General features: G+C 34.3%; 1 protein-coding gene across 1 annotated transcript in view; it reads right to left on the reverse strand.

Annotated features, from left to right (window-relative positions):
* EYS (EGF-like photoreceptor maintenance factor) overlaps positions 1-27616 on the reverse strand; it is a 454013-nt gene that overhangs the window by 405036 nt on the left and 21361 nt on the right. The window contains exons 4-8 of the mRNA XM_023922426.2: positions 20131-20227; positions 18888-18995; positions 18165-18310; positions 2927-3098; positions 2333-2411 (exon numbers count right to left, since the gene is read on the reverse strand). Coding sequence (XP_023778194.2) covers positions 2333-2411; positions 2927-3098; positions 18165-18310; positions 18888-18995; positions 20131-20227 — 602 coding nt within the window. The remainder of the gene's footprint in view (positions 1-2332; positions 2412-2926; positions 3099-18164; positions 18311-18887; positions 18996-20130; positions 20228-27616) is intronic.

Here is a 27616-nt window from a genome sequence, read left to right on the forward strand (position 1 = left end):
GCTACTCTCTGGTACTCTCTCTCCTTCATTCTCCCACTTTTCCCCTGCTTCAGTGTGGGTCCTCTTTATGTGCTGCAGGGTGAGACTGCTCCTGCATGGATCACTGCCTCCATGCATCACATGCCTACAGCCTGCTCCTGTTGGGGCACTCCATGGGCAGCAGCGCTCTCAGGGCATATTCACATGCTGCAGCATGGGGTCTTCCCTGGGCTGCAGTGCAGATATCTGCTCTGGCATGGTTCTCTTCATGAAATACTGGCAAATACTTGCTCCACCATGATTCTCTTCAGGGGCTACAGCTCTGACAATCTCTGCTGCAGCACCTCGAGCTCTTCTCTCTCCTTCTTCAATGACCTTGGATAATTCCTGGTTGTTTCTCACGCTTCTTTCCCCCTCACTCCTTTCTCTGCTGAACAGTGTTTTCTACTCTTTCTTAAATATCTTCGTACAAAGGTGCCATCATCTTGAGTGAGAGGCTCAACTCTGTCCTGAACAAGTTTGTTGAAGCTGACGAAAAAGGGTTTTTTCTAACATGGCGCAGCCCCTGGCCTGCCCTCACAAAAGCCGCTCCTGCAGACCCCCTTCTGAGCAAAATCTTGGCTCCTACACCAAATGAAATCACATTGCCCTAAATACACAGAAATGTACCTTCAAGTGAAAAAAAAAAAAATCTGGATTAAATCATTATTATTTTTTAAAACAAAGGAGGTGGCTGAAGCTAATTAGAAAAATACAATTAAAGCGTGTAAACCTACCATGATAATTGTGATGTGCATACCCCTGTGTAGTCAGAAAGCTTTGCTAATCACTATATGAGTTGCATAGGCATGATACATGTCTGAGCAGGATGAATGCAATGATAGAACCTTTAAAATATGACACTTGCAGCATAGTGTATTCTGGGAATCACATTGCATGCAGATAGAAAGACTATCAAAAAATGAAGCTGTTACTCTGACAGACTTATCTGTCAAAGGTATATGTATAATGTTTCTTCCCATGAATTTCTAATCTATGCATTTTTGAATATCTCACTATGAAATATGATTATCTTTTGAATATAATTTTATGATGTTGTCTACAGGTCATTTAATCTCTTGCTCTCCTCAAATGAAGAAAAGTGTAAATCATGGATGTTTCAGAAGAAAGTATTACCCAAGTGTAGTCTGTATTAGCATTGGCAACAGCTGATAATCATACAGATTTGCAATATCATATCTTATATCATGATCACCATTCTGTAGAGCTGGCTTACTTATTTTCTGGCTTTTTCTTTCTGTAAAGGAGTTTGGAAGCTAATATTCCAGATAGAATTACTCTTTGTGTGAGACTTTCATGGATTTTCAACAGAAGAATTGTAAACCATATTTTATGTCATATGACACATTTTTAGTTATATAGTACTTTAAGCTGTAAACAAAAAAAAAAAAATATGAAAAGTCCCTGCATTCGTACATAAGTTAAGAAGAAGTTTTTATAACATTTTGGAATGTTTTTTGACAATTCAGTAGCACAATATTAGAAGCCAGAGAGCCTGAAGGAAGGTTCATGCCAGACTTTTTCATGCCAGATTTTCTCATGAGACCAAATGCATTTAAAAGAATCATAACTCAAGTTCAGATTAAACTCTATTTGGCAGTAAACTTAAAAAAGTCAAAATCAATTCAATACTTTGTGCAAAGTGTAGTCAATATTGTAAACTCTGTTCATTGTTCTGCCAGTCATAGTCACCTTCTACAAATTGGTTTGCTGACCATGGGAATCTGCATAACACAGACTTATATATATGGATCTCTTCTTGTCCCTATGAGAACATAAAACTGGTAATGAGCTTCAGAGGATGAAGAGGGCAGTATATTTATAACCCCATGGTTTTGTACCATAGAATTCTACTGTTGCATGTGTTTTGAAATTTAAAGACAAGTCATGCCAACTTTCAGTGTAGAACATTGCACCTTGAGGTTTACTATTCAAATATGCAGCTAAACTACAGCAAATGGGACTCAAACACTCAGATTAGGTAATTATACTATTCATCCTGAAAACTGAGGGACAAATGATATTCAGGTAATGTTGACTTAGCTTGCTGTGGCTTTCCAGACTTATCATTCACACTTCACCCACAAACCTCATTCGACATTTTGGTATTGGTCTTTTCTAATGCACTATCATGTAAGCAAAAAATAATGTACTTTTCAGAATGGATTTTAAACAACTGAATTTCTGTCATACATTTTCAATATACTGACTTCAGAGGTTAACTAAATAAAGGTGAGTTTCAACAACATACTATCCTTTCCCCTATAATTAAAAAGACAATTTGAAAACATACATTAATATTTATCTCACATCTTGAGCTGGTCCATCCTGCTTCACAAGAGCATTGGTACCCATCAATGAGATCTATGCATCTGAAATACACAAGAGTGTTATTCAGGTGAAGCTCAGTAATTCCAGCACTAGTAGTATCATTCCATGCATTTCAAAATATTGGTCTGATATCATCTACTCTAATCCATGGTACTTTTCAATAGTTTTATAATGGATTTCAAATGTGTATACTATGGATGCTGAGGCATTTTGTAGGGATTCTGATTGTCACATTAGAAGACATCTTCCCATTTCAACTGTTGGCATGTAACAGTTAAAGATTTGCTTTTAAGTATATTAAACACTAATAAATCCCCACTTACTGAATACTAGCTATGGTAATGAACAAAAATGCAAGAGAAATTGAGATAATGTCACTATATTACATAAGCTTAAGTAAGCAACATCTGTCTTCTTTAAGTGTGCTTGTACTCTTACTTTATGGAAGAACACAATTAAAAGTATATTTATCAAACTTCCCGTATCATTAAGTCCTAAATATTGTTAGTTAGGTACATTATCATGGAGCTAATAGTAGTTAAATAAAAATAGGCACCTTCCATGAAGACAAGGATTTGACAAGCATTCATTAACATTTATCTCGCAGTTTGTTCCGATGAAGCCTCTCTTACAGTGACACTTGTAGGAGCTGATACCGTCAATGCAACTTCCATTGTTGAGGCAAGGAGAAGATATACATTCATCTATATTTGCTTCACACCTATCACCTGTTTAACAAAAGAGAGAATAAAACTAAGCTTTAAATTCTGAACTCAAACCAACTAACAGTATATTTATTAATATTAATATTTCCACATGAATGCTTTTATTTACATAGATTGTTCATATAGTTCATGATATTCACCAATAAAGACTATCCAACTGGAATTACCTATAGTGTAAATATCAAAAAGGATGGGTATATTGACATATATAACAAAAAATGATAAATATAAAATGATGAATTTTGATAAGTTAAATAGCACAGATTTCCTACAGGAGGAATACAGAATTAAAATGATATGTGTGATGATGTTCTAATTTCTCAAAATGAAGTTGAAATGCAGAGGCTTTTGATAAATGATGCAAGACATAAAAATCTTTGGTTTTTTTTAAGCCATTCACTAAGTCTGATATGGTGGTGCACTTTTATCCTTACAAGTGCCACAACTTCTATATAAATATCTTAAAATACTAGTATTTTACAAAATACTAATTGACAAACAACATGTGCCTAGGTCTCTTTGTAAGAAGTTACTGCCCACTGCCTGGGAGGCAGCCAAGCACCACGCAGCCAGCTGCTTGCACCCACAGTAGGATGGGAGAAAGAAGCAAAAGGTAAATGTGAGAAAACTTATCGGTTGAGATGACAGTTTAATGGGTAAAGCAAAAGCCACATATGTAAACAAAACAAATCAAGGAATTTATTCACTGCTTTCCATGGGCAGACAGGTATTTGGCCATCTCTGGGGTCTTGGTTTGAGACAATATAAAAGAGAACACTCTGGAAGGAGATAAAGTAATCATTGACGATTATTACATATTCATGCATGCTTCTATTACTACCTAATCTGTTGAAAAACTAAAAAATGTATTTCCTTTGCAACTTTGTGCCTAATTTATTCAAAACCATGTATCACGAGATATAATTTAGATTAGATTCTGCCAAATAAGATTGACTCTGTTTTTCCAACAGGAATGCCTTGTAATAGTATCTCTGTATTTTGCTCTTACTAGGAAAGCTTTAGTGTTATTAACAGGAAAAATGAACCTTTAGTCCAGACAGTCCTAAAAGATTCAGACATCTCTAGAAGGTGAAATTCCATTTTGTCATTCTCACCCTAGAAAGAATTTCTGAGATCTGCTGTGAATAAAAACTCTAACCATTACAGTAATTATAGTACATTGGGTTTAAAGATGAAAATGAATACATGTGTCACAGGAAAAGTAATTAAATAAAAAAACCCCCAAAAAACTAAAAAAAAGGGGCTTTTTAAGTATTAGTTGTAACAAAGAAAATAACCTTCTCAATATTAGACCTCAAATGTTCTTGCCAAAATGCTCAAATTCAAAATATTTTTGGTAGTTCTTACAGAAAATAATTTACATTCAGATGTTAAAATTTCTCCTTTAAATTCAGCATCCGTATTCTAATACCCCTGAACAATACATCCCTGATATATCACTAGTACATTCCTAGCATTAATCCATTAAGATCAATGGATTAATCCCTCCTGATATGAATAAACATTTTCATTTAAATTATTTCCATGAGTAAAATGTACTAAATATATAATTTGTTTCACTGTAGACACAAAAGGCTGGCAATTGGTTATGACTGTAACTTAGACAGTCTGTCATTCTCTTCCGATTCAACTGTCACTTAATTTGAAACCTGCCTTTTTTTTTAATCCTTTTTCAAAGTATGAAAACTTTTAATTGAAATAATCTTGCTGAATACAACCAAATGTTCTGTAAAGTTGGTGTGAGACAGACTACAATACCACATAACAAGCACTTTTGTGTAAAATACCACCTGTAAACTTTTCCATAGCTCAGACTATGCAAGATGTGTTACTGGGCTGAAGACACCTCTTTGAGCTCTGCTTTACAGACCATACTTACCTATCTAGAAATAAGTCCTCCACACATCAAAAAAAAAAGGGAAAAGCACCTCACACATACCATGTTGGGGGCATTAATGTATTGATGGCAACCTGGGGACTCCTCCACATATCAGAATGTTGCAGGAGGCAAGGAAATGCCATAGATGTGAGAAGACTAATATAGACTAATAAGAGTGACACTAAGATGAAAAGAAAACAATTATTCTCCTATTCTTTCAAGTCATCCATGCATGGGAAGGATCAGTCAGTCTCATATCTTAATAAGGAAAACTCAGCATCCTTTCCCAATATCTGCTTTATATTTAACCCACTGCACAACTGGTGATGTCTCAGCCTTTCTTGGAGCTCATTTGCACAATTCAACAGCTGAATCTTAATCTATAGATTTTCACATCTTCCAAAAAGACTTTCACCTGCATCTTGAATTGTGTGTTCAATGTTGGGCCTTCTGCTCCAGAAAAGGGCAAGAAAGCTGGTGAAGGGTCTGGAGCACAAACCCTATGGGTGACTGAGGGAGTTGGGGTTGATTAGCCTGGAGAAAAGGACACTCTCTACACCTCCCTGAAAGGTGGTTGTAGTGAGATACACTTCTTCCAGGGAACAAGTGGCAGAATGACAGGAAGTGGCCTCAAGTTCCACGAGAAGTTAAAGCTGGATATTAGTAAAACTTTCTTCACTGAAACAGGGTGCCCAGGGAAGTGGTGGAATCATCACCCTGGGATCTGATGTTTGAAAATACATATACTCTAGTTCATTTACTTCTTATCAGACTCACAAGAAGATACAATAGAACTTATATATATAATAGAACTTACATTATTATAAGTTTTTATATTATAAGAATATATAAAAATATATAAGAATATAAATGTGAAACCTCTAAATATGAAATTACCTCATTATTAAGGTTAAAGCCTGAGGAAGATGAAGATTCTTCAATTCTGTTTATTTTTATTTATTTATTTTTTAAATAGGAGATAATAAAGATATTTGAGTGCCATTTGAGAACTAAAAATTAAATATACCAATTAATGAGAATTGACTAGTTTGAAAAGACAAAAAGGAGGAACAGAGAATTTTGTGCAATAAAATTAAATATGTTCTACCCAGAAAAGAAAAACCAATGCATGATAAAAAAAAGCAATTGATTGCTGAGAGCATACTCAAAAATGGAAAACAGTAATAAATTAGCATGCTATACTAATTTATATATGATACAGAAATAAAAAAGAAAAAGAAAGTTAGTCTTTCTCTGGTAACTGAAAATTTCACATTCTGTTGAAAATAAAAATAATTGAGACAAAAGGAGAGATTACCTTTCAGAATTGCTCAGCAGTGTCTAGTTCCCTTGTTCAAGTTAATTCTGGTAACAAAAATTTTAGGACTATTGACAACTACTTGTGATCATTCAATGAAATTTCATGGTAGACAGATATGAATCAGCAAACAATGGGTTTATCATATGTATAACCAATAATGAAGCCAATTATGTATATTAGCAAAAAAATCTATTGCATAAATCTAAGGAATTAAAATTAAGAGACATGAGCAGAAATACTAAAAAACATATTGTGAGCATAGTCCAGTTACAGAAAGAAAGTCAATTATTTGTTAAATAATTTCTTACAAATTTAAAAATAAAAATAGTAGCTGACTGAGAAGAAAAAGTAATAATTTTGTCACACTGACATTAACCTTGCAAAAAGCATAAGGTCCTTCCAACATCATTTTAGCATTGTCTCATTAGGTCTGTTATGAGTAAATAACCTGTTAACAAAAGTTTTCTATGTGTAGTGCATGGAAAAGCAGGGCTGATAAGGTCACTGAGCTTGTTTTTGTTGATTTCATCTTAAGTAAGATTTATTATAGCTTAGTGACTAATACCAGAGGTTTAGGTTTTCTATTTTTATTGTACTTTGTGTCAGTAATAGACTTATTTCAGGCAATTATTTCACCTATATCAAGTAAAATTAAATTGGTGCTGATTGGACTGCAGTAAATTTGAAAAGTTGCAACTTATTTTGAAGTAACTTTTTCTTAGTTTAGTCAAGGTTTGATTTCCAGTACAGAGAAGAAGATAAGATTAGACCACAGGAAACAAAGTTATTAAAACAATTAAAAAAATTTATTTCCTTGGTCTGAAACTTTGACATTTATTTTTCATTAAATATAATTTTGAGATCTTAGATACATATGCACGGCTCTTGAGAACAATATCTTTCCATATCATTTATAAGTGAATACAAGAACCAGAGAGATAAAATATAAAAACCGGCAGCTTGCACTGTTTTTTAAATATTTGAACTTTACACTAGAGCATGATTTCTTTCTTCTCATTGTTTGAAGGAACATGTTACTGGTACTTATTCCTCTAGTCTTGGGCTCTGCTTGAGTTTCCCTTTATACCTTTCCTCCTCCCAGGCTGCCAGCAATAGCCTGGCAGCAGAGCCCAGACACCCCACCCTGTCAAAACCCCATGCACACAGAGAGCCATGGTTTGTCAGGCAGGGACAGGTGGGGGTGTCACCCCCTCCCCAGCAGGGCCACCCCAGAGCTGAAGCTGGAGCGGAGCAGGCAGCAGCCACTGACCCCAGCACTGGGTTAAACCAGCGACCTGATCAGGCCATGGGGAGGTAGACCCCTGCACTGCTGGATCACTGCACAGCTGGGGCATCCCCCTACTGAGGGCAGAAATATTTACTGCAGTACAGAATGAAGAAATCAAGCTACACCTAAAAGTATAGCAGTTAAGAAATAAGATTTAGTTGACAGTTGAATAAACTTACAAAAAGGGGTATAGAACAAGATAAACCTGAAGACCGGGCAAGTAAAATCCATTAATTCGTGTCTGGATATTGAAAACATCATAAGAAAATTTACATAGTTGTCAATATTTCCAGAGGTGGAAATATATTCTTGCACTACAGCTGGGCAAGCTGCAGATATCAATTCAATATCTATGACTTCTTAACTTTGATTTTAAGAACATAGCATTTATGGTGATCAATTACTTTATTAAATTTGAGGAAGAATTTTAAAACTAAAAGATAACTGAAAACTTTAAGTGAAAGACAAATTTCTAAGAAACAACATATCTCTCATATGAACTAATACAGTTCAATATGGAGAAAATAATTGTATTGTCACTTTTTACTGAATATAATATGTATATATTTCCTGTATTTCCTATAATAATATAAACACACTCACCTATCTTACAAATAAAAAGAGTTTTATCCAGTATACTGTATATCTATAACTGAGTCATTGTTTATTATTTGAACATTGTGATATAAAATGGCATGTAAAATAAAATTGAAATAAGGGAAATTTGAAGAGCTTTACTATGCGTTAAAGGCATAAAGAAATGTTCTGTCACCACTCTAAAGCAATATAAATATACCTTTATGTAAAAAAAAATCATATTTAATTCATAATCACTCTATAACATGAATAGCTCCAGGATACACTGCTATTATATTATTATTATTATTATTATTATTATTATTATTATTATTATCACTACTAATGCTACTATCATGATCATTATTACTAGTAGTAGTAGTAGTTTTGATTTTCTTCTCTATTAGGCATGTTTTATGTTGTATGTAATGGTCTTATGTAAAATGGAGGCATTCTTTAGAGTCAAATGAGAATAAAAGACAAAGTTTGCTGTTCAGCCAAAGACTCAACTTCTCTTTCTCTTCTTGGGACACAAGAAATCACATTTACTATGAGTAAAGCAATGTATTATTCACATAAAAGTTTAAATGTTCTATCAGATGTGAGAAATATTCTCTGCTTGGAAATTTTCCAAACTGAACTGGACAAAGACTTGACCATCCTAATCTGACCCCACAGCCAAAACTGATTTCAGCAAGCAATTGGACTGGAGACATCAGAAGGACCCTTCCAGCTTGATTTATTCTGATTCAAGAATGAAATTTTTCCTGTAGAGCTTGACCCAGTTAATGACAAAATGAATAGGATCAGAAGTATGACATGGGTGCATGGAAGCAGATGAAAATGCAACAAGAATATGATGATGGTATATGAAAAATTACTTGTGACTAGTATGTATTTTATTATACCCTCATAATTTCCTTACAATTTTTTAATAAAAATTTGGTCAAATTCAGTCTCTCCCAAAAAAATCCAAAAAAGATGTTACCATGGCCATATTTTTTGGAAATAAGAAGCTCATCTTTACAGCAACTGTTTTAATGTATAACATGTTGTGTTTTGCAAACTGAACCCATCTGTCAGCAGTCATTGCTTTAGATATTTATTTCTGTGACTGACTGACACATCCACAGGTTTTTAAATGATGGATTGCTTGTTTCTATCTTACGAGTTCTGTCTGATTAATTTGCTTCCTTCTTTCTAACTAGTTCCCAGTTGTTGTGGGTTAGAAACCATATTTCCCTATTTAGTGCTGCCACTAGAACCATGCTGCCTCTTCTTCTTCACCCCGCTACAACTGGAGACACAAAAGGCAAAGATCAAGAGCTGAGACAAGAAAAAATTACTGGAAACAGCAATGAGATAAGGAAATAAACAATAACAACAATATTAATAACAAAATGTACAAGGAAGAGAAACAATTTACATGGAAAACCCATGAAAATAAAGAAATACTGGACAGTTTTCCTCACCAGGTTTTCTTGACTGGAAGGAGCCCCTTTCCACTGGAAGAGAGACTCCCTTTCCAACTTATCCCAACAATGACCTGAGTTGGTATAGAATAACATCACAGCCTTAGTCATACCCCTTTCTTGCTACTGCAAAAATCAACCCTGTCCTGGCCAAAACCAATCAAAAATATTTCAGTGCACAGTAAGATATACTGCAACATGAGAAATAGTTATTGAAATATTCTTGTATTAATTTAAAGTATTTTATTTTATGAATACTATAATAATTTAATATAAAAGATATTAAGTACATTTACAACTTACACAAAACTCAAAGAAATATCATGGAATCACAGAAGAATAGACTGGCATTATGATGTGTCATGTTCCTTTGTGGTGCTCTCACATTAGAACCGCTTAAATGTTCCTTTGTCTTAGTATTTTTAGCAGACTAATTTGTGTGGAATTTGAGATTTCAGTCCCCTGAACCTTGGTAACTCTTACAAAATAGAGGCTCCTTTAAAGCATACACAATGACATAATTGAATATGTTCAAAGATACCTCCAAAGTTGCACAGCACGAAAAGCACAAAGACTCTCCTAGTTAGCAATAACATTTAGGGAACAACTGTAACAGTTGCATCAGGACTTTCTCCAATTTGTTGTTGGTATAATTAGTGTGAACCACTGATTTTGGGTCTAGTAATGCTAGATAGTTCGAATTCTCACCTCATAGCTTACAATAATAAGATCTAGATATAATCACTTAGAACTGCAGAATTCTTAAGGTTGGAAAAGACCTCTATGATCATTGAATCCAACCATTAACTTAGCACCACTTTGTTCAGTGCTAAACCATATTCCCAAGTGCCACACAAGCATTTTGAACACTTCAAGGGATGGTGGTACACCATTTCCCTGCACAATCTGTTCTAATGCTTGGCCACTCTTTCAGTGAAGAATTTTTCCTAATATCCAATCTAAACCTCCCCTGGCACAACCTGAGACATTTTCTTCTTATTCTGTCACTTTTTACCTGAAAAGAGTTACCTGAGAAGAGACTGAGCTGCTCCTCATAAGACTTATGCTCTAGACTCTTTACCAGCTTCACCACCCTTCTCTGGACATGCTCCAGCACCTCAATCTTCCTTGTAGCGATGGACTCAGAACTGAACACAGGATTTGAGGTGTGGCCTCACCAGTGATGAGGAAGTGCTCACTTGCCTTAGCAGTGTTCACATTAGCAGAAGCTCTCAAATGTTCTCACAGGATAGTCCTACCCTCTGATTCTTCATTTTAAACAAAAACTTTTCAGGAAAGGATTCTACATATGCTTTGGCCTTAGACACTGATCTCATAGGTTATATTAATGTTAGCTGTTTCTGTTACTATCTGTTTAGCTGGGCATTGTCTCCATTCTATTAAAAATTTATTTTCTGTTAAATAATACGTTTGTCCTAAGAAAGATAGTTACATGGTATAAACAGCATCATGATCTAAAACATAAGGCAAAACACAGAAATTCTAAGCAGCACTTCCATAATTAGGGTACAATGTTTAACACTGATTCTATTCTTTTGTAGCACAGTTTCCTGAAGGAATTCTTGCTCTTATTTTTCTTCTTCTTCTTATTGTTATTATTCTCATCAAAATTGTGGCAACAGGACAGAAATTACAAGAACAGTGTCAATATTCTTGGATGCCGAAGAAAAATCCATTATTTTGAGAGAGGCAACCAGCCTTTCCATGAAATCCATAGGGAAAATTAGGTGCTGAAGATGTTCAGAAACTTAAAAACTGAGGAAAGAACTGTCAGCATCTGTCTAGATAGTGCATTAGAGAGTCAGACTCCCTAGGAAAGATATTCTGAGCAGTGGAACTGCTTCATCCATGTCACAATGGCTTTACTTCCATGCCTTTGAGGAGAAAAAATTACCCTGGGGCTACACAGTTTTGATGCAGCTATTTTTTTTTTTTAAATTCCATTCAAAATAGCTTGCAAATTTTGAACTGTGACAATACAATACCCTTACTGCTGTCAGTTGTATGAGTCTACCAGACCACCTTCCTCCATTTTCACTAATGAATTAAAAATTGTGCTCAAATGTTTCCAGATCTACTTGAAATAGAACATTTCACATAAACTGACAGAATGTGTACATGTCTCACATACTGGATGATTTTATTTTGAAAATATTTCTAGGTTTTTTTTTTTTATTTGGTTTGTTGCTTTTACTTCAAGTCTTGCTTGTTTGTTTTTCTTATTTGGCATAAATTATTATTACTATTATTATTAAACAGACTAGCCACAGAAAGACAGAGAATGTAAGGGAGAATAAATCATCATAATCTTACATTATATGCAAGAATTGGATTCAAGATTTTTTCCAGTCAGTATGGAGTAATGTATGCAAAAAGCAGCAGAGGTTGTTTGAAACCTTTTAGCAACCATTTTGAGTGAGCAAAAACTTGGAGGAAAGCATTACAATCAAATTGAGATTTTTTTGTTAATCCATGATACCACTTTAGGCAGTAGGTAAAATGGGGAATGGGTCTTAGTCCTAACATGAGTTGATGAACACTGCTCCTTTTATCATCATGAAGTGGTATTTCCTACACAGCTGCTATTCTTAAAGAAAATTCACAAATAACTTGCTGTTTCTTTTAGGTAGATAAAAAAAAGAAGTAGAGTTCAACTTATTCCTCTTTTACTATACTCTTTTACTTTTTTTATTATAAATCCAAAAAAAATAATCTGGTTCTGTTTGAAGATAAATAGTAATTAACTGTAGAACACATTGGTGAAATCATGTTAGAATTGCTGTAGTAAATATATTTAAATTAGATACTAATGAGCATGAAGACCAAACACTTCACATTTAGATATTCTTTGCCAAAAGACCTTGATTTTTGTCCCTAAAGGTGCAGATCTGTAACCCAAAACAATTCTATTGTACAAAACAAGGGGAGTGTACTGTCATCCGAGTTCCTAATCACAGATTTTATTTGTATACACAGTGAAAGCTTCTGTTGCCAAATACTCATTATGAATGGACTATAAGATTGCATATTTTGAGCATAATCTGTAAAAGTTTAGGTAATCATTGACTTTGTCTCCTTAGACAAGAGACTTTTCATACACTATTGAGGCATTTTTCTTACAAATAGAATTTTCAGCTGTTCAGTAATTTAATTTCTTTGAAACTATACCTTTCTCTGCCTTACTAGTTGACAGTCACTGCTATTCGGTATGACAGCTTCTACTGATCACATAAAACAAATTTTTCCTCAAATACAAGGAACTATTGTGGACTATCTTCTCCTATTGCTAAAGCTCAACAAGCCCAGCAAAAGTGCCCCCTCCTTTTCTCACAAACCAGAATACAGCACAGACATTATAGCACTTCTCAGGAAAATGCATGAAGCAAATTTGTGCCCTTTTTATGGTGTGTTCACCCAACCTAAAGTTTCTAAAGTTCCCCAAACTTACGTAAATGCTCTAATATTTAAACCAAAAGACACCACAAACTCTACATTTAGTACAGAAATTCAGATCTGTCAGTCTGCATTTTGAATTTGTTCTTAGTGTGGCAATCAGTTTTGACCTCTTTATATGTAAGCTGCCTCTTGCTTCAACATTTCAAGGGGCATGCCATTAGATTCCTCCCCTTTGACTAAATAAGTAGTCACTTCAGATAGCAGTGTAGTTACTCTTCCACTGGATATCAATAGCAAGAAATGCAGGCAGAGGCTTGAGGAGTGCAGATGCAATCGCTACCAGAGGTGACTGGCAGTACAAAGCTGTAAAAGCAGCTGGGAAGGTCAAAAAGATAAATTAAACTTCTCTTCCTTTTAATAGATTAGATTTTGTGGGACTTTTTTGTTGGGTAAATCCACTGTAAGGAAAGTGGAGCAGAGTTTTCATTGTTACATAGACAAGATGAGCAGCAGGTTCTGAAGCTGCTGATAAGGAAGACTGGCCTCAAAAATGATGTAAAAGATAAAATACAAGCTGAGTTATTTAAGCCTTTAAGATTTTGACTTCATTTAACATATAACTTAAGTACACACTTAGTCACTTCCAGATGTCAGTTTGTACTCATCTCTCAGAGAAAATAAGATAGAAAGGGCAGATCTGTGCTTAACAGAATAACTATTTTGAGCTAAGAAATAATTACTGCTCTGCAGAAATGACTGAAATCAGTGAATTTACGGTACTTAGTAATTTTTGGCATCTTTTGGATGATAGCCAGTGATTGGAAGTTTGAACAAGAATTTTGAATTTGTATAGCTCATTTTAAGACGCATTCTATTTTAGCCACTGAAATATTATTTTTAATATTGACTGGAGGTGAGCAAGTGTTGATTGAGGAGCTGCAAGGTACCTTCTGTGAGAAGAGACCAGATATTGCCTCATGACAGATGCAGCTGCCTCTTTTAGTTTAAAGCCATTCCCCCTTGTCCTATCATGTAAAATTCAAAAAGTCCCTCTGCAGCTTTCTTGCAGGCCCCCTATACATACTTGAAGGCTGCTATAAGGTCTCCCTATATTCTTCACTTCTCCAGGCTTAACAGCCTCAACCTTTCAGCCTGCCTCATCTTCCTCCTTCACAGGAGAGGTGCTCCAACCTTCTCATCATTTTTTGTGACCTTCCTCTGGACTTATTTCAAAGGGCCTGTGTTGTTCTTGTGCTGGAACACCTGAGCTGGATGCAGTACTCCAGGTGGGGGCTCACAGGAGCAGAGCAGAGAGGGAAAATCACCTCCCTCAACCTGCTGGCCACATTGCTTTTGCTGCAGTCTGCGATATGAGTGGCTTTCTGGGCTGTAAGTGCACACTGCCATGTCATGTTGCCCTAACCTTCTTGTCAACAAACAGTTCCAGTCTGGGATTGTCCAGACACACATGCAAGACCTTGCACTTCATTTTGTTGAGCTTCATGAGGTTCCCACAAGTTCACTGTGTGTGGCAAGCTCCCTCTGGATGTCATCCCTTCCCTCCAGCAAATCAGCTGCCCCACACAGCTCAGTGTCATCAGCAAACTCACTGCACTCAATATTACCTTCTATGTCACTGACTCATGAGTTTTTTTATTTTTATTTTCTTATTCTATTGATGAGATGGACTGCAAGAATAGCTGGATCATCAGCTGGCAGCTGGACAAGATCAACCCAACACATTTAAAAAAACCCAAACATTTTAGTCTCTCAAAGAGATCTTAAACTTGTTTTCTTAACCTCAAATAAAGAAAACCAGCAAGTAAAATCTTGAGAATGATCAAGCCTTTCAATGAAGACAATCAAAATTTGGTAATCCTAGAATCCTTTCAAATTAAGCAAATAAAAATTAACAAAGTTCCAGAGTCAAAAAACTTGTATTTTTATTAAATCCATTTTGCAGTAAAGTTGCTGACCTAGACACTTATGGATTATACTTGAGTGTAAAATAAATTTTTCATGAACATGAAAATTATTTCACTTGAAGAATGTCTGAGTCATCCAGGTTATATTTTGACGTGAGTTTATTCAGATGTCAGGATTTAGAAGAAGTGATTAACACCTCAGTCATGAAAGTGACCTTCAGGGCAAGAGATTGTAACACATTGTGTTTAATTACTTCTTTCTTTTACAATTTTATACTGAGCATCTGAAGTGAAATTAATATCAGTGTTTTCATTATTTTTTTAATATCAAATTCAGTGAAATATTGAGATATTTTTAAAATTTTGTTCTTTACATAAATCTGTAGTACACATTCAGAATGCAACATCAGACCACTTTGTATCAGTGAAGATATTTCTGTACTCCTAGATTATATTTTTGCTTCTAGTTTTAATTTGCTGATTAAATTCCATTTGATTTATAATTCCACAAACAGTCATAAAAGTTCCACTTGTTTACAGTGTATCTTCAGATTCTTTAATAAAGAACCTTGGTAATTTATCAAGCCAAAATAATTGTTATGTACCCTTTGATGTCCTTAGATTATTAGCAAATTTTCTGCATTTATAACAACATTTACAAAATCAGAGGATTCTGGAATCATGTAGAGAAAAGCAGTCCCTGAGCAAGACATATTCCAAATGTTATCTTAGTGTAAAGAAGACTATGGCAACGTGGTGTTTTCTTACTCAAAATATCTATTCTCTATGCATATTAAGTCTCATAGCTGGTACAATACAAAGCAAAATATTTGGTTGTTTGTTTATTTAGATTTGAAGTATAAATTCGACAATTACTGTTATAAGCAGTAACATTCATTACTCCAGCCAATAAGTGGCTCTTTAGACAAAATGGGTTTTAGAGTCAGTGACTGACAAGATATCTTCTATTTTATGTTTTTATATCTAACACTGGTACTGTCAAGATACAAGCAATAAGCAGTAACATCTGTGATCTTGAGTATTAGGACTTTCAGAATTGCTTTATGAAATCACTTTACTTCTTATTTTGGCCTAGGAAAAAAACAGTTTCTTATATGCCCAGATCACCAAAGTTTTATTCTCTAAAGTATCTGGTGTAAGAATTTTAACCAGAGTGCATTAGTGATATTTAGAGCTTTGGAAGACTATTGTTTCTGTGATTGAAATCATGACAGAATACACCTGTGCGTTTTCAGTCTGAATGGTGATAATTTTTTTAAGAGTCTATGTGGTGTACAAAGCATAAGATTTTATATTAGCAGTGTAGATAAAAAAAACCTATATTTTAATAGTTAACAAATTATTTCTAATGTATTTTTGCTAAAAATCTATTTTAAATGAAATAAAATTATAAATGTAAAATAAATCCAAAATAACATAACTTCATGGAGAACTTAAAATTTTAAGAGATACATTATATGCTAAAATTTTAGAGGCAAGAGAGCAGAGATTAGTGTCTAAAGACTTCCTTCTCTAAGACAATAAATTACATGATGAGCAGAAAAAAAATTCAGAATATCTAATAAAAATTAATAATTTTAAAACAAGATTTATAAAACAAAATTAAATATATTAACATAATTTGGCCTAACCAATTCAATATATTTTAATTTTTTTCTAGTCTCCATTCATTTATAAGTATATAATATTTTAATAGTTGATGATTAAAGTTGTCAGTATATTACAACTGACATATATTAAATATTAAACATATTTTTTTTAATTCATCTGACTTGGGAACAATTCATGCTGTCATCTGTCTTTAAAGGGGCCTTGTCTTTGAAAGGTTATTCCTAAATTGCAGCTAATTGGATAAAAAGAATCACAAAAAAACCCACAACAAAACCCCACATCTTATCCTTGTTGGTTAAATATGTTAGGGAAAAGTACTAAAGTCAAACTGTTTTGTCAATAATGAAGAATCAAGACAAAAGCACACCTGCAGATTGTTTGCTCCTTTTCAAATTAGCATCTCCTAAGTGTTCATGTGCAGGCATCTTGTCTTTTATAAATATAACAGGAAATTCTTCCAGAAACAGGTACATAAAAGTTAATACAACTGTTTTAACATTTCTTAGTTAGAAATTGCATCTTCAGCATCACTGCCTAATGAACAGAAGTTTCTGTGACACCCAAGAAATCCTACTTAGAGCACAGGCCATGTGAAGAAAATATTACAGGGGGAGGCTTTAAAAGGTTTAGGCAGGAAAATTATATTGATTTTTTCATTTTTTGCTGAAATGTCAAGGATTATTTTGAAGAACAGTGCACAAGTGATCTGAGGACTAAGATTTGTGGTGAAAGGAAGAAGGATATTCAGCTATATAGAAATTCCCAAAACTGTACTTGTTCTTTGTTCTGTGGAGAATTACATTCCTCTCAGTTCAGTGGATGCAAATTGCATCCTTTTTTATCTTGTACATTATGTGGCAATCATCATGGGCTGGAATAGATAGGAAAAACATTTTATGCAGAAAAAATGCAGAAATGATTCAACTTGAGGAAACAACTGTAAATATTTCTGCAGTCATAGGATCCTGTGTGTTTTCATGCTGCTTAAGATGGATCTATCAAAACATCGTGTATGAACTAACTCAGCAGCACACAGAGCATATAATAAAAGTCAAGATCATTTTAGAGAAATTTTGCTGCATCTCTACCCATTGAATATTTTGTCATCACTCTGTAAAAATGTAAAGATTAGCACTAAAGGCTATGATGTCGATCCAACGGGTCAAAAAGTCAAGGTGCTTCTATGGTTCTTTGCAAATTCAAACTACAAGAAAGCATTTTATTGTTTGCAAAATTTACTCTGTATCTATGGTAATAATTTTTTTCACAGCTAAATTAAAAAGCATACACATTAATTTTCTTTTCACTATACAATAACAGATTTCAACTGAATGTATGGGTGATTAGAGAAATTAAATTCAAGACTAAATATAAATAATATTCTAATGAGCTACTTGAAAAGAATTAGATAAAATTCTGCTTAAGTTAGTATTGATTTATCCTCCAATAAGTAGACAATTTTTATTTTTGCTATAATATTAGAACTATGTAAAACCTGTGAAATAAGCTTCTTGGCTGTGGTAAAAAGTAGATCATACCTGTGAATCCAGCTAGACAGAGGCACTGATAGCCTCCAAGCCTGTTGATGCAGCTTCCTCCATGTAAGCAAGGCAAAGTTTCACACTCATTTACGTCCATCTCACACAGAGACCCATAGTAGCCAGGTGCACATTTACAAATGAATCTTTAGAAAAGGGAAAATCAGGTATGTCAATGGAAGTAACAGAGGGATCTATTGCAATATTTTAAAGTCATATGTATCTCCTGATGCCAAGTAGATCTCCCTAATCCTCATGCATATTAAAGTAACGAACAGAGTTTTCTCATTTCCATGTCTCTGAAGCACAGAGGGTGATTTACTTTTTGTTAAATTAATAGAAAAATTTGGTGCAGTAATTTTAACTGAAGGTATAAGAAATTACTTAATGGCTAATGATCTGGCACAAGTCTCTGAATAACTTGTGAAGTGCTGTTGAACAAGCACAGGGTTTGTAGCAATTTAACTCTAGATAAATTTTCTTCTATTTCAGTCTTTTTCCAAATGGAAAAAAAAGTAAGGAGGAAAAATACCAAGTTGTGCAGAAAATGTTTTCCCTTCTATCTTCCTTTTAACACAACATTAGAAACAAAAAACTGAGTCAGTAGCATTTGCTTACTCCATTTTAACTTGTTGTGTGGTGAAGGTCCCATCCAAAAGCAGAATTAACAAAAGGAATTAACATAAGGAAATCAGGGAAACTTTTCATTTAGTAGTAACTAACCTGTTTATGAGATCCAGGCAAGTTCCATTGTTCTTGCAAGGTCTTGATAAGCATTCATTAATCTCCACTTCACATAGGGTGCCGGTAAAGCCATGTTGGCAGGAGCACCTACCAAAAAGGATGTCTCTATATTACTTTTTAGATCATTATAAAGATTCTGGAAAAATATCACTGATGTTGAGAGGTATTCATTAAATGGTACCAAAATCATGTTTGCTTTTTACTGGTAATTGCAAGGGGCTGTACTTTAACAAGCATCGAAAAGTACAGTGTCTGAAGCGCAGTAAATAAGGCTTTTGCTATCCTTAGCTGAAAGCCACGGGCTTTGTGCTGACCCCACTGTACAAGAGCTTACTTAGAACTTGCCTTGGCCTGAGCTGCTTTTCACTTGTTTTGACATCTCTCATGTTTCAGCTCTGAGAATATTCCAGAGCTTCAGCTCTGGAATAGCATCTATGGTGAGGGCGTGAGACCCTGAGATGACCAGTTACAATGGTGTTACAATATTAGCCTTTTGTGTTCCACTTCTAAAGGATAGGATGATATGCAGAGGGACCTAGAAAACCTTGAGAAGTGGGCCCTTGGGAATTCCATGAGATTTAGCAAGACCAAGTGTGAGGTGCTGCACCTGGGTCAAAGCAACCCTGATATCAAAGCAGGCTGGGGAATGAACAGATTGAGAACAGCCCTGCTGAGGACATGGAGGTGCTGGTGAGGCTTCAAGAAGGCCTCAGACTGAAGATGAAAAAAAATTCTCTGTGAACATCATAGTTCTCCTCACAGAGACTTCCAGTAAGACTGCCAGCTCTTGGGGAAGAACAAAATCACTGTTCACTGGAGGCACTCAGAAATTGTGAGGGTAGTCATAATCAAAGAGAAATAATTGCAAGCTTTCTTATGTAACAGCTGTATCTACATTCTTCAAGAAGTTTTTCTATTAATTTCAACCCAGATTTTTTGTACTATTGTAACTTGACTAACAACAACCCTACTTATTAAAATTAGATCTTTATGATTTTAATTAGCCCAAATAAATTCTTGGGGTTGTTCTTATGGTGTATATGCATTACATTTTGCACACAAGAAGATTTAGACTATATGTAACTATGTCAAACAAATTACAAGCTTCCTCCCCACCCCCTCCACTGAAGGTCAGTAAACATTAGACAGGCAAAGTACCAAAGGAAAAACTAGATGATAAAAATCTATGAATCATATCTGTCATTCAAGTAATTTTCCTGACCTGTAGTGGTTGACCCCGTCCACACAGAGACCTCCATTCTGGCATGGATGGGAGATGCACTCATCACTGTTAACTTCACAGTAAGTACCCTCAAATCCTGAAACACACATTTCATTAACCGTGAATGAATGAACTCTGCTATTTGATGTGAATAAAAGGGTCACAGATACTCATGAAGGTTTGTCTGTTTGAGCCCTGGACTAACTCAGACAAAGTGGCCAGCCTGGGAAGCCTCAGCTGCACTCAAAGCTATTTAAGAAAAGGCTGAGAGAAACATCAGCAATGGTTAGGTCTTCTCTTTGGAGCATTAAGCTGAAGATTGCTCCCTAGGTGTCTGACTGAGGTATGTTGCAGCAATGGCCAGTGCCTATTGTGCCGTGTGCTGACTTTGGCCTACAGGCAGGCTCCCTGGCTTGGATCTGCCCATTCCCTGTCGCATTGACTGGCATCCTCTGCTGTTCCTGGACACAGCCACTGGTGCTGTCCTTCCTGCCTCATTCACATACTGTGAGACTTCTGACTGACCTTTGCTTCTGAAGGAGCCAGCCCTTGTTGTTCACTGATCCTAAGACCAGGACTACAAGTAGTAGTAGCCCTGAAAGAACTTTCTCCAACAATTTTTGATCTGTAGGTTCAGCAATTTAATTTCCAGACAGTATAGGAAGTTTCAACATACTTTAATGAACCAGAGAGAACTGATTTGGATAGAGCAACTGGATAAATATACTGGGGAAATATAACCCATTTTAAAAGACTGAAAAGTCTTTATTGAAGAGTGTGGGACAAAATCAGAAACTTAAAGTTAATTCAGTAATTAATACATTAGAGACAGTAGTGGAAGTTAGTGGAACACATTTATTCAAAGCAGTCAGTCGCTGAAAAATAAACTAAAACAACCCAACTGGTTTTAATATTTAAATGAAGAAGAAATGTGATTAAAATCTTATCTGCACAGTCCATCACTTGCATAATACATTTGCCTGTGCAAATGTTCCAGAATGGGTACTAAAATGAACTAAGACACTTAAATGTCTTTAGTGATACAAGAACCCTATTTCTACTCTTAGACAGCATACTACATCTTACAACACTTGCATAAGTAGGTGTTCTGCTAAATGCATACTTGTGTTAAAATGCTATACATGGGAAGGAGAAACTATAGCTACGTAGTTGAATTTTGCACAAATTCAATATATTTGTTTTCAATTGGTGGAGAAATTAAACCATTGCAATGAACAAACTATTTGCATTATATGACTAATATGTGAGTGCTGATTGCAGATTGTCTAAAGACCAGTAATAGAGTTCACCAAAGGGATTTTGAACATCACTTTGATAAAAAATGAATTTGAAACAACTTTAAATTTAGTTTTTGATATTCAGTGTATATTGCTATAAAAATGGCAAAGGTACTACTGGATTCTTTATTAAAACAATAAGCAAAAATTTCTATCTGTACTTTTTTAGATACCTGAATAAGAATAATCATTTATTTTTTGTTATATATTTGTGGTTTTCAAAGTACTTAATGGAGATGTATAAATCATGAAAGCCCACTGTTAGAATAGTACAGTTTATTTTAATCTAGAGAAAATTATGACTGGAAGAAATAAGTGTCTTAGAGTTGCAGAGAAAACTGTAAAAAAAAACCTCTGCTGGTACTTCAATATATGATCTAAATACGAGTCCTCATCAAAACAACTGGTATTTTCTTCTTATTAGGATTATTTCTGTTCCACAAGTTTCAGACCCAACTGAAATGAGTTCTTAATAACTGCTGAAGGTTTCATAGCAATGTTACTATAAAGCTAGAAAAATGAAGCCTGCAACATTTTTCAAACTAGTCTTTCAATTATAGCCACTTAGGCTGTTATCAGAAATCTGTTGAGCATGAAAGGATACCCTCATTTATTGTATGTTTCACAAAAAAAAAAAACAACCAACAAACAAAAAACCCAACAAAACCAAATCCAAACAAAAAAGCCCAAAACAAACCACCAATCCCCCCCAAAAAACTGGAAAAGAATTGTAATAGAGAGAAAACTTGTGTCAGTGTACTGTTTTGAAGTATCTCCCTCAGCACAGGCAACTTTGTATTCTGAATGGTTTAGTTTATTGTATGCAAACGGGCCTCAACCAGAGAGAATTAGCCAAACACTTTTCTTATCTGCACCATGTGTAATCTGCATCTTAATGCTGCTGAGCCTTCATCTATTCCTGCCTGTGGTTTGATTAAGGAAAAAAGAAAGGTAAAATAACTCTGAACTAATACACCACAGACCAAGTTAAGTACTAGGCCTGGTTGTGTGAGTAGGTAGAAGTCACTGACACACAAAATATTCAGTAGTTGTTTGATACATGCCATTCAGTGTCACTGAGTAAGAGCAGAAAAGATGACAATATGTTTCTCTAACTCTGGTTTAATTAAGAAATTGGAGGGCATAATGAATGTAAGACACTAGGACTCACAGGACTAGATGTAGTCAACTTCCTCATCTTTAATTTCTCATTTATTTGTAATGTTTGAAATTTCTAAAACTAAATTTGATTACTGAGTGGAAGGCTGCCAGTGGACAGAGAAAATGAAACTTCACTGAAAAGGACACACTGAAGGTAAACCAATGCAACATTATAAATAACTCACAGATCTGTAGATATATTTAAGCTTTATAATGCTATCGCAGAAGAGTTGTGAAGATAACAAAGCAAAACTGAAAATAAAATTTAAGAGCTTTTATACAAAATAACCTCTTTTTTTTGTGATACTATAGAATATTTAAGCAAGCATCTTAAAAAAATACCACAGTTATCAGATTAGAAAATATAAAGTGGAAAATGGAGGCATTTCTCATTCTGCCTTTGCCTATCATCCTCTCTAGTTATGGATGTTTTATGGTCTTTTTGAAGTAAATAATACAGAAGTGAACATACAAAGCATTATATAAACATATTTTTTGAATTCAGTTGTACATATTTTTCTAGCCCATAGCAATATATCAATACCTTGAAAAGACAAAATAAGCAAACATATAGCAGGTATTCTACGTTATATATTTTTCCTGCAAATGGAGAAAAACAACAATTTCATAAAAAATTTTACTGTCTATCTACTACATTTTGAAATGAGCAAAGAATTCAGTTTACTATAATATTTTCTTATGCTTGCTGACAAATTCTCACTTTTTATTAATTTTTTTTTTAAATGACATATACTATGAAAAATTACAGACAACTACTTAGATGATATTTTGATCTGTGATAAAAACTTGTGAATTAATGCAGGAACGTTTTCTAAGGAATTTTTAACATTTCTAGCAACTTTGCAGAAGATTTAATGAAAGCCTGCTTTCAACTAAAATGTTTATTCAGAAACACACAAATCTGCTTAAAAGGATCCTAAAATACTATTTCATTCAAATTTTTTGCATGTCTGTAAACTAGAATATTTAGAATTTAACAAGCTTTTCTAAGGCATGGTTCAATAAAGTCATATGACAATAAGCCAATGTTAATTCAGCCCTTAAATATGTTTTCAGAGTAAATTACAAAAAGAAAGCAGTGCAACACTGTGCACATCACTTGTACAAGCAAGAGAGTTCAAACTTCGAAACAAATACTGCAGATATTGATAAGATATTTGTTTTAGGAATATTCTTAAACAGGTACCAATTATATTACCTTCTTATTCAAAAGGCTAGCTAAAATGCTTATACCCAAATGTAAATGGTTTAAAGAAAGAATTGGTAGTTTATTTACATTGAAGATGAGATTCCTCATGAGTCTAACATGCAAGGGCTCTTGTATTTTACACGATAGTCATACACAATTTAAAGGGTATTTTAATACATTAGGTTACTTTGTATGAACTACAACTGCTGCCACACATATGTGTCATCTTCTGGGATACTTAAACTAAAATTTATATGGGTATGTAATTTTTAGGGAAATACAGACATGTTTCCAAATTATTTCATATGTTGCAAGAGGAAATAGACGATGAGGGGAACTACTTTAAAATGTTTGATATGTCAAATATATTACTGTATGAAGCTCTTTTAAATCATGACATTACCAATGTGATACGAGGCATGCTACAGTAAAATGGCTTTTATTTGTCAAGCATATTTTATTGTTTTTTATGTCACATTAGAAAAACTGAAGGTGTAAACAGAATCTCGTAAGTATTGCTGGTATCCACATAGTTTTTTAAAAATCAAACTGATACAGCAATTAGTTTAAAACATTTATTTGTGAATGTATTGAATATGTATAGATGTATTTGAGGAATTATCTGAAAGGTTAACAATTTTTGTAGTAACATAACATGTTCAAGACTTCCAGAAATTAACAGAGATGGAAAAAACAACTGAAAATTATTACAGTTCTTTGTGTTAGAAAATATAGTCTTATTTCTCTCTATTTTTAGTTGTTCAGGTGGCATGAACATAACTTTAATGATATGAGGTGTAGAAACATCTGGGAAGTTGTTACTTGAGATGAGACAGATGTTATTTTTACTTCTGTTTCTCTGAAATATTGGAAATCCTACATTTCTCAACTCTGTCTATGGGCCTTCTGGGAGATGCAAAGTGATGGAATATGCAGAGCATAGAAGCTAAATATCTGCTGTCACAGTTATGGTCATTTACATCACTGGATTCCATTGCAGAGAAATATTATGGAATTGACCTCTGCAGGTAACAGGATTCTAACAGGATTCTTTTGCCATAAGCTCTCTACTGTTTTGCTCATCAGAACACTATCATAGATGTTTGTCTCTTTACCATGAACTATTTATGAACCAATGTTTGCAAACAGCAGAGATATTATAGCAGTCCCATAATCATTAGTTTAGGTACTTAGGTTGTTCAGCAAAACATAAGCAGGAACATAAATCAAAATCAAAGGTGTGTAAAATATTAGGCACTGTAAAAAGGCTATTTCCCTCTGTAAATTATGTATGTGTGTTTGAAAAGGAAAAACACACTGAAGGGCTCAGAAATCTAACAAACTCCAATTTAAATATCTTGTTTTTCATAATCTATTTATTATTTTTTCTTGGTATTTTAAATTTGTACATTATGATAATTTTCACTTAGTCTTGTTTCAGTCATCAGCTGAAAAATATTTTGCCTCAGTTCAAATTTCTACCTGTAGAATGCTATAGACCAAATAAAAATAATCATTAACATCTAGAACAACGTAGGTGTCAAGGGAAAACTATTGACAGAAGACTGATAAAAGAGGTGCAAAAGTACTGGGAAAATCAGTTTAAAACAAGGACTTCAGAAATTACCTTGAAGCATCAAGAAAGCATTGCTTTTAGAAAAGACAGAGTAAAAATGGGATGCCTAATTCCAGTAAAAACTGCAGCTATTGTTTCTCCTTAGAGATGAGTCGTTTTCATAGATCTCCCTGGAACAATACACATCATTTCCCTACACCCTAAAACTGATGGCTTGTATCTTAAACCCTATGTATAAACCAGTTTTTCAACTTCTCAGTTTCAAGATTTATATCTTTAAATCTGCAGTGAGCACAAACAAGATGACAAAGATTTTGTGTACTCGTGTGCTGCAATGACATGTTTCTGCTGCCTGTTCCTTTTACTCCTCTCTAAAATTGCTTCCCAGAACCATGAAATTTAAAAAAAAATAAATAAATCTTTACAGCAATAATAAAACAGCAAAAGGCAACTGGTCAAGAATTCAGACTGCCTACTGTCTGAAAGATTTTTCCTAAGCTGCCTAAATAGTTGGCAGCATGACATAAATATTTCTAGAGCATTAGATATTTAACTTTTTATGTCTGCTTTTGCATGAAATGAAGTACATCAGAAAATAATACCTCCTTAATGTAATACTGTGGACATCCACAATCCAGACATTTCTTTAGTCTATATACATTTCGGTATATTTCTTTCAACATTTCATACATACATTATTTTATTGATCTAATTTCCCTTCTGCCATAACTCATTAAAATATTACTGAGTTAATACAAATGCTGGCCAAATAATCCATAGTCTGAAAAAAAGTAGGTAAAGCTTTGATATAAATTCTCTATATATGTATGCAATACCTAATGTAGAATATGTAGCATTTCATGATAATGTTTCTATCTCAACCTAACATGTATATGGAAAATTGTTTCCATTGTAATAAGGAGGCTGCATGAATATCCTGGGTTTAGCCTGTCTGTATTACTTGGACTACTCAAGGAAGTTCTACATCTAATCTTGAAGAGAGATTAATTTCTGCCTTCTAAGAAGCAGGAATTTTAGGAACCATTTTAATTCAATGATCTTGCCCTTCCCTTCCTGTCTTTGTGTCAGCAACAACTATTTGCCTTTCCTACTAGCTTGCCTTGCTACTATACTAATATGTATCTACTGATACTCCTCATAAAAGACTAAATCACTGTTAAAAACATCTTATTAGAAAACACTAGATATTTTCTGGCCCATAGTTTATGGTTGCAAATTATTTTTTTTCTCTTGTTATTCTCTGCAATATTTTTGTGCTTGTAATTACACAGGTTCCACACCTTTTGAAAACTTACCTTTTATGTTCCATTTCATCATTAATTAAACTTGTCGTTCATCAGTCCCAGCCAGACTTTTGATCTTGCATTCAGTAGTTGTATGCCCTCTCAGTTTCCCTTGATTTTGAATACATTTTTTCAGTACAATTTTTGTCTTGGAACACAATTGCTCTCAGAAAGGATCATTATTTTTACCAAACCATCCTATCTTTCTTTCAGGTTGCTTCTACAAATCTAACAGTTTTGTGCTTACCATTATCTAGAAGAGCATGGTCTAATGCCTATACTCTTGTTTATTTTCCCTCTTTTTTACTTATATATGAAGTTGAATTGCTCTTTGGATCTTTTTCATGTAGATCTTTTGGAGAATTTACAAATAGTGGTCAAGGCTCAGCTATGAATATTTCAACATAATTTAAACTCTATAGTTTTGCTTACATGTCCTGCCTTGCTCTTCTGTTACACTAAATTTTTATTTCTATTATTAAGATTAATTCTAAGAATGGAATTCTCCAATACTGGAAAGGCATATTGATAAATTAGGCAATAAAATTTCTGCTATTTGCCCTAAGTTTTCCATTCCTCCTGTTTTCTTTGCATTTAGTGTGCAGCATTTAAGGAGGTTCAGTGCTGGCTACATGATTAACAGCTCAAATCCCTGTGTCCTCCCAGTTGTCTTGATCAAACCCTGCTTATCAATTACTGGCAAAGTATTTGAGAGGGGTTTTCTGCACACCTCTAGGGAAACTTGTTCTACAGCAGTGATTCCTAAGCTTTTGTAGCAACAGCCCTCCCTACAACATTTGTGCAACCTTGAATATACCATTGTGCAATTATAGAGATCATAATTTTTTGAACTATTTAACCTGCTTGTGTGGACAATTTAACCTAAAGTCAAGGACACTGTTCCGTGATCTATAATATGAGAGCCCAGTTTTCTTAA

This window comes from Cyanistes caeruleus, chromosome 2 (assembly GCF_971803275.1).
Source record: "Cyanistes caeruleus chromosome 2, bCyaCae1.hap1.1, whole genome shotgun sequence".
Taxonomy (NCBI): Eukaryota; Metazoa; Chordata; class Aves; order Passeriformes; family Paridae; genus Cyanistes; species Cyanistes caeruleus.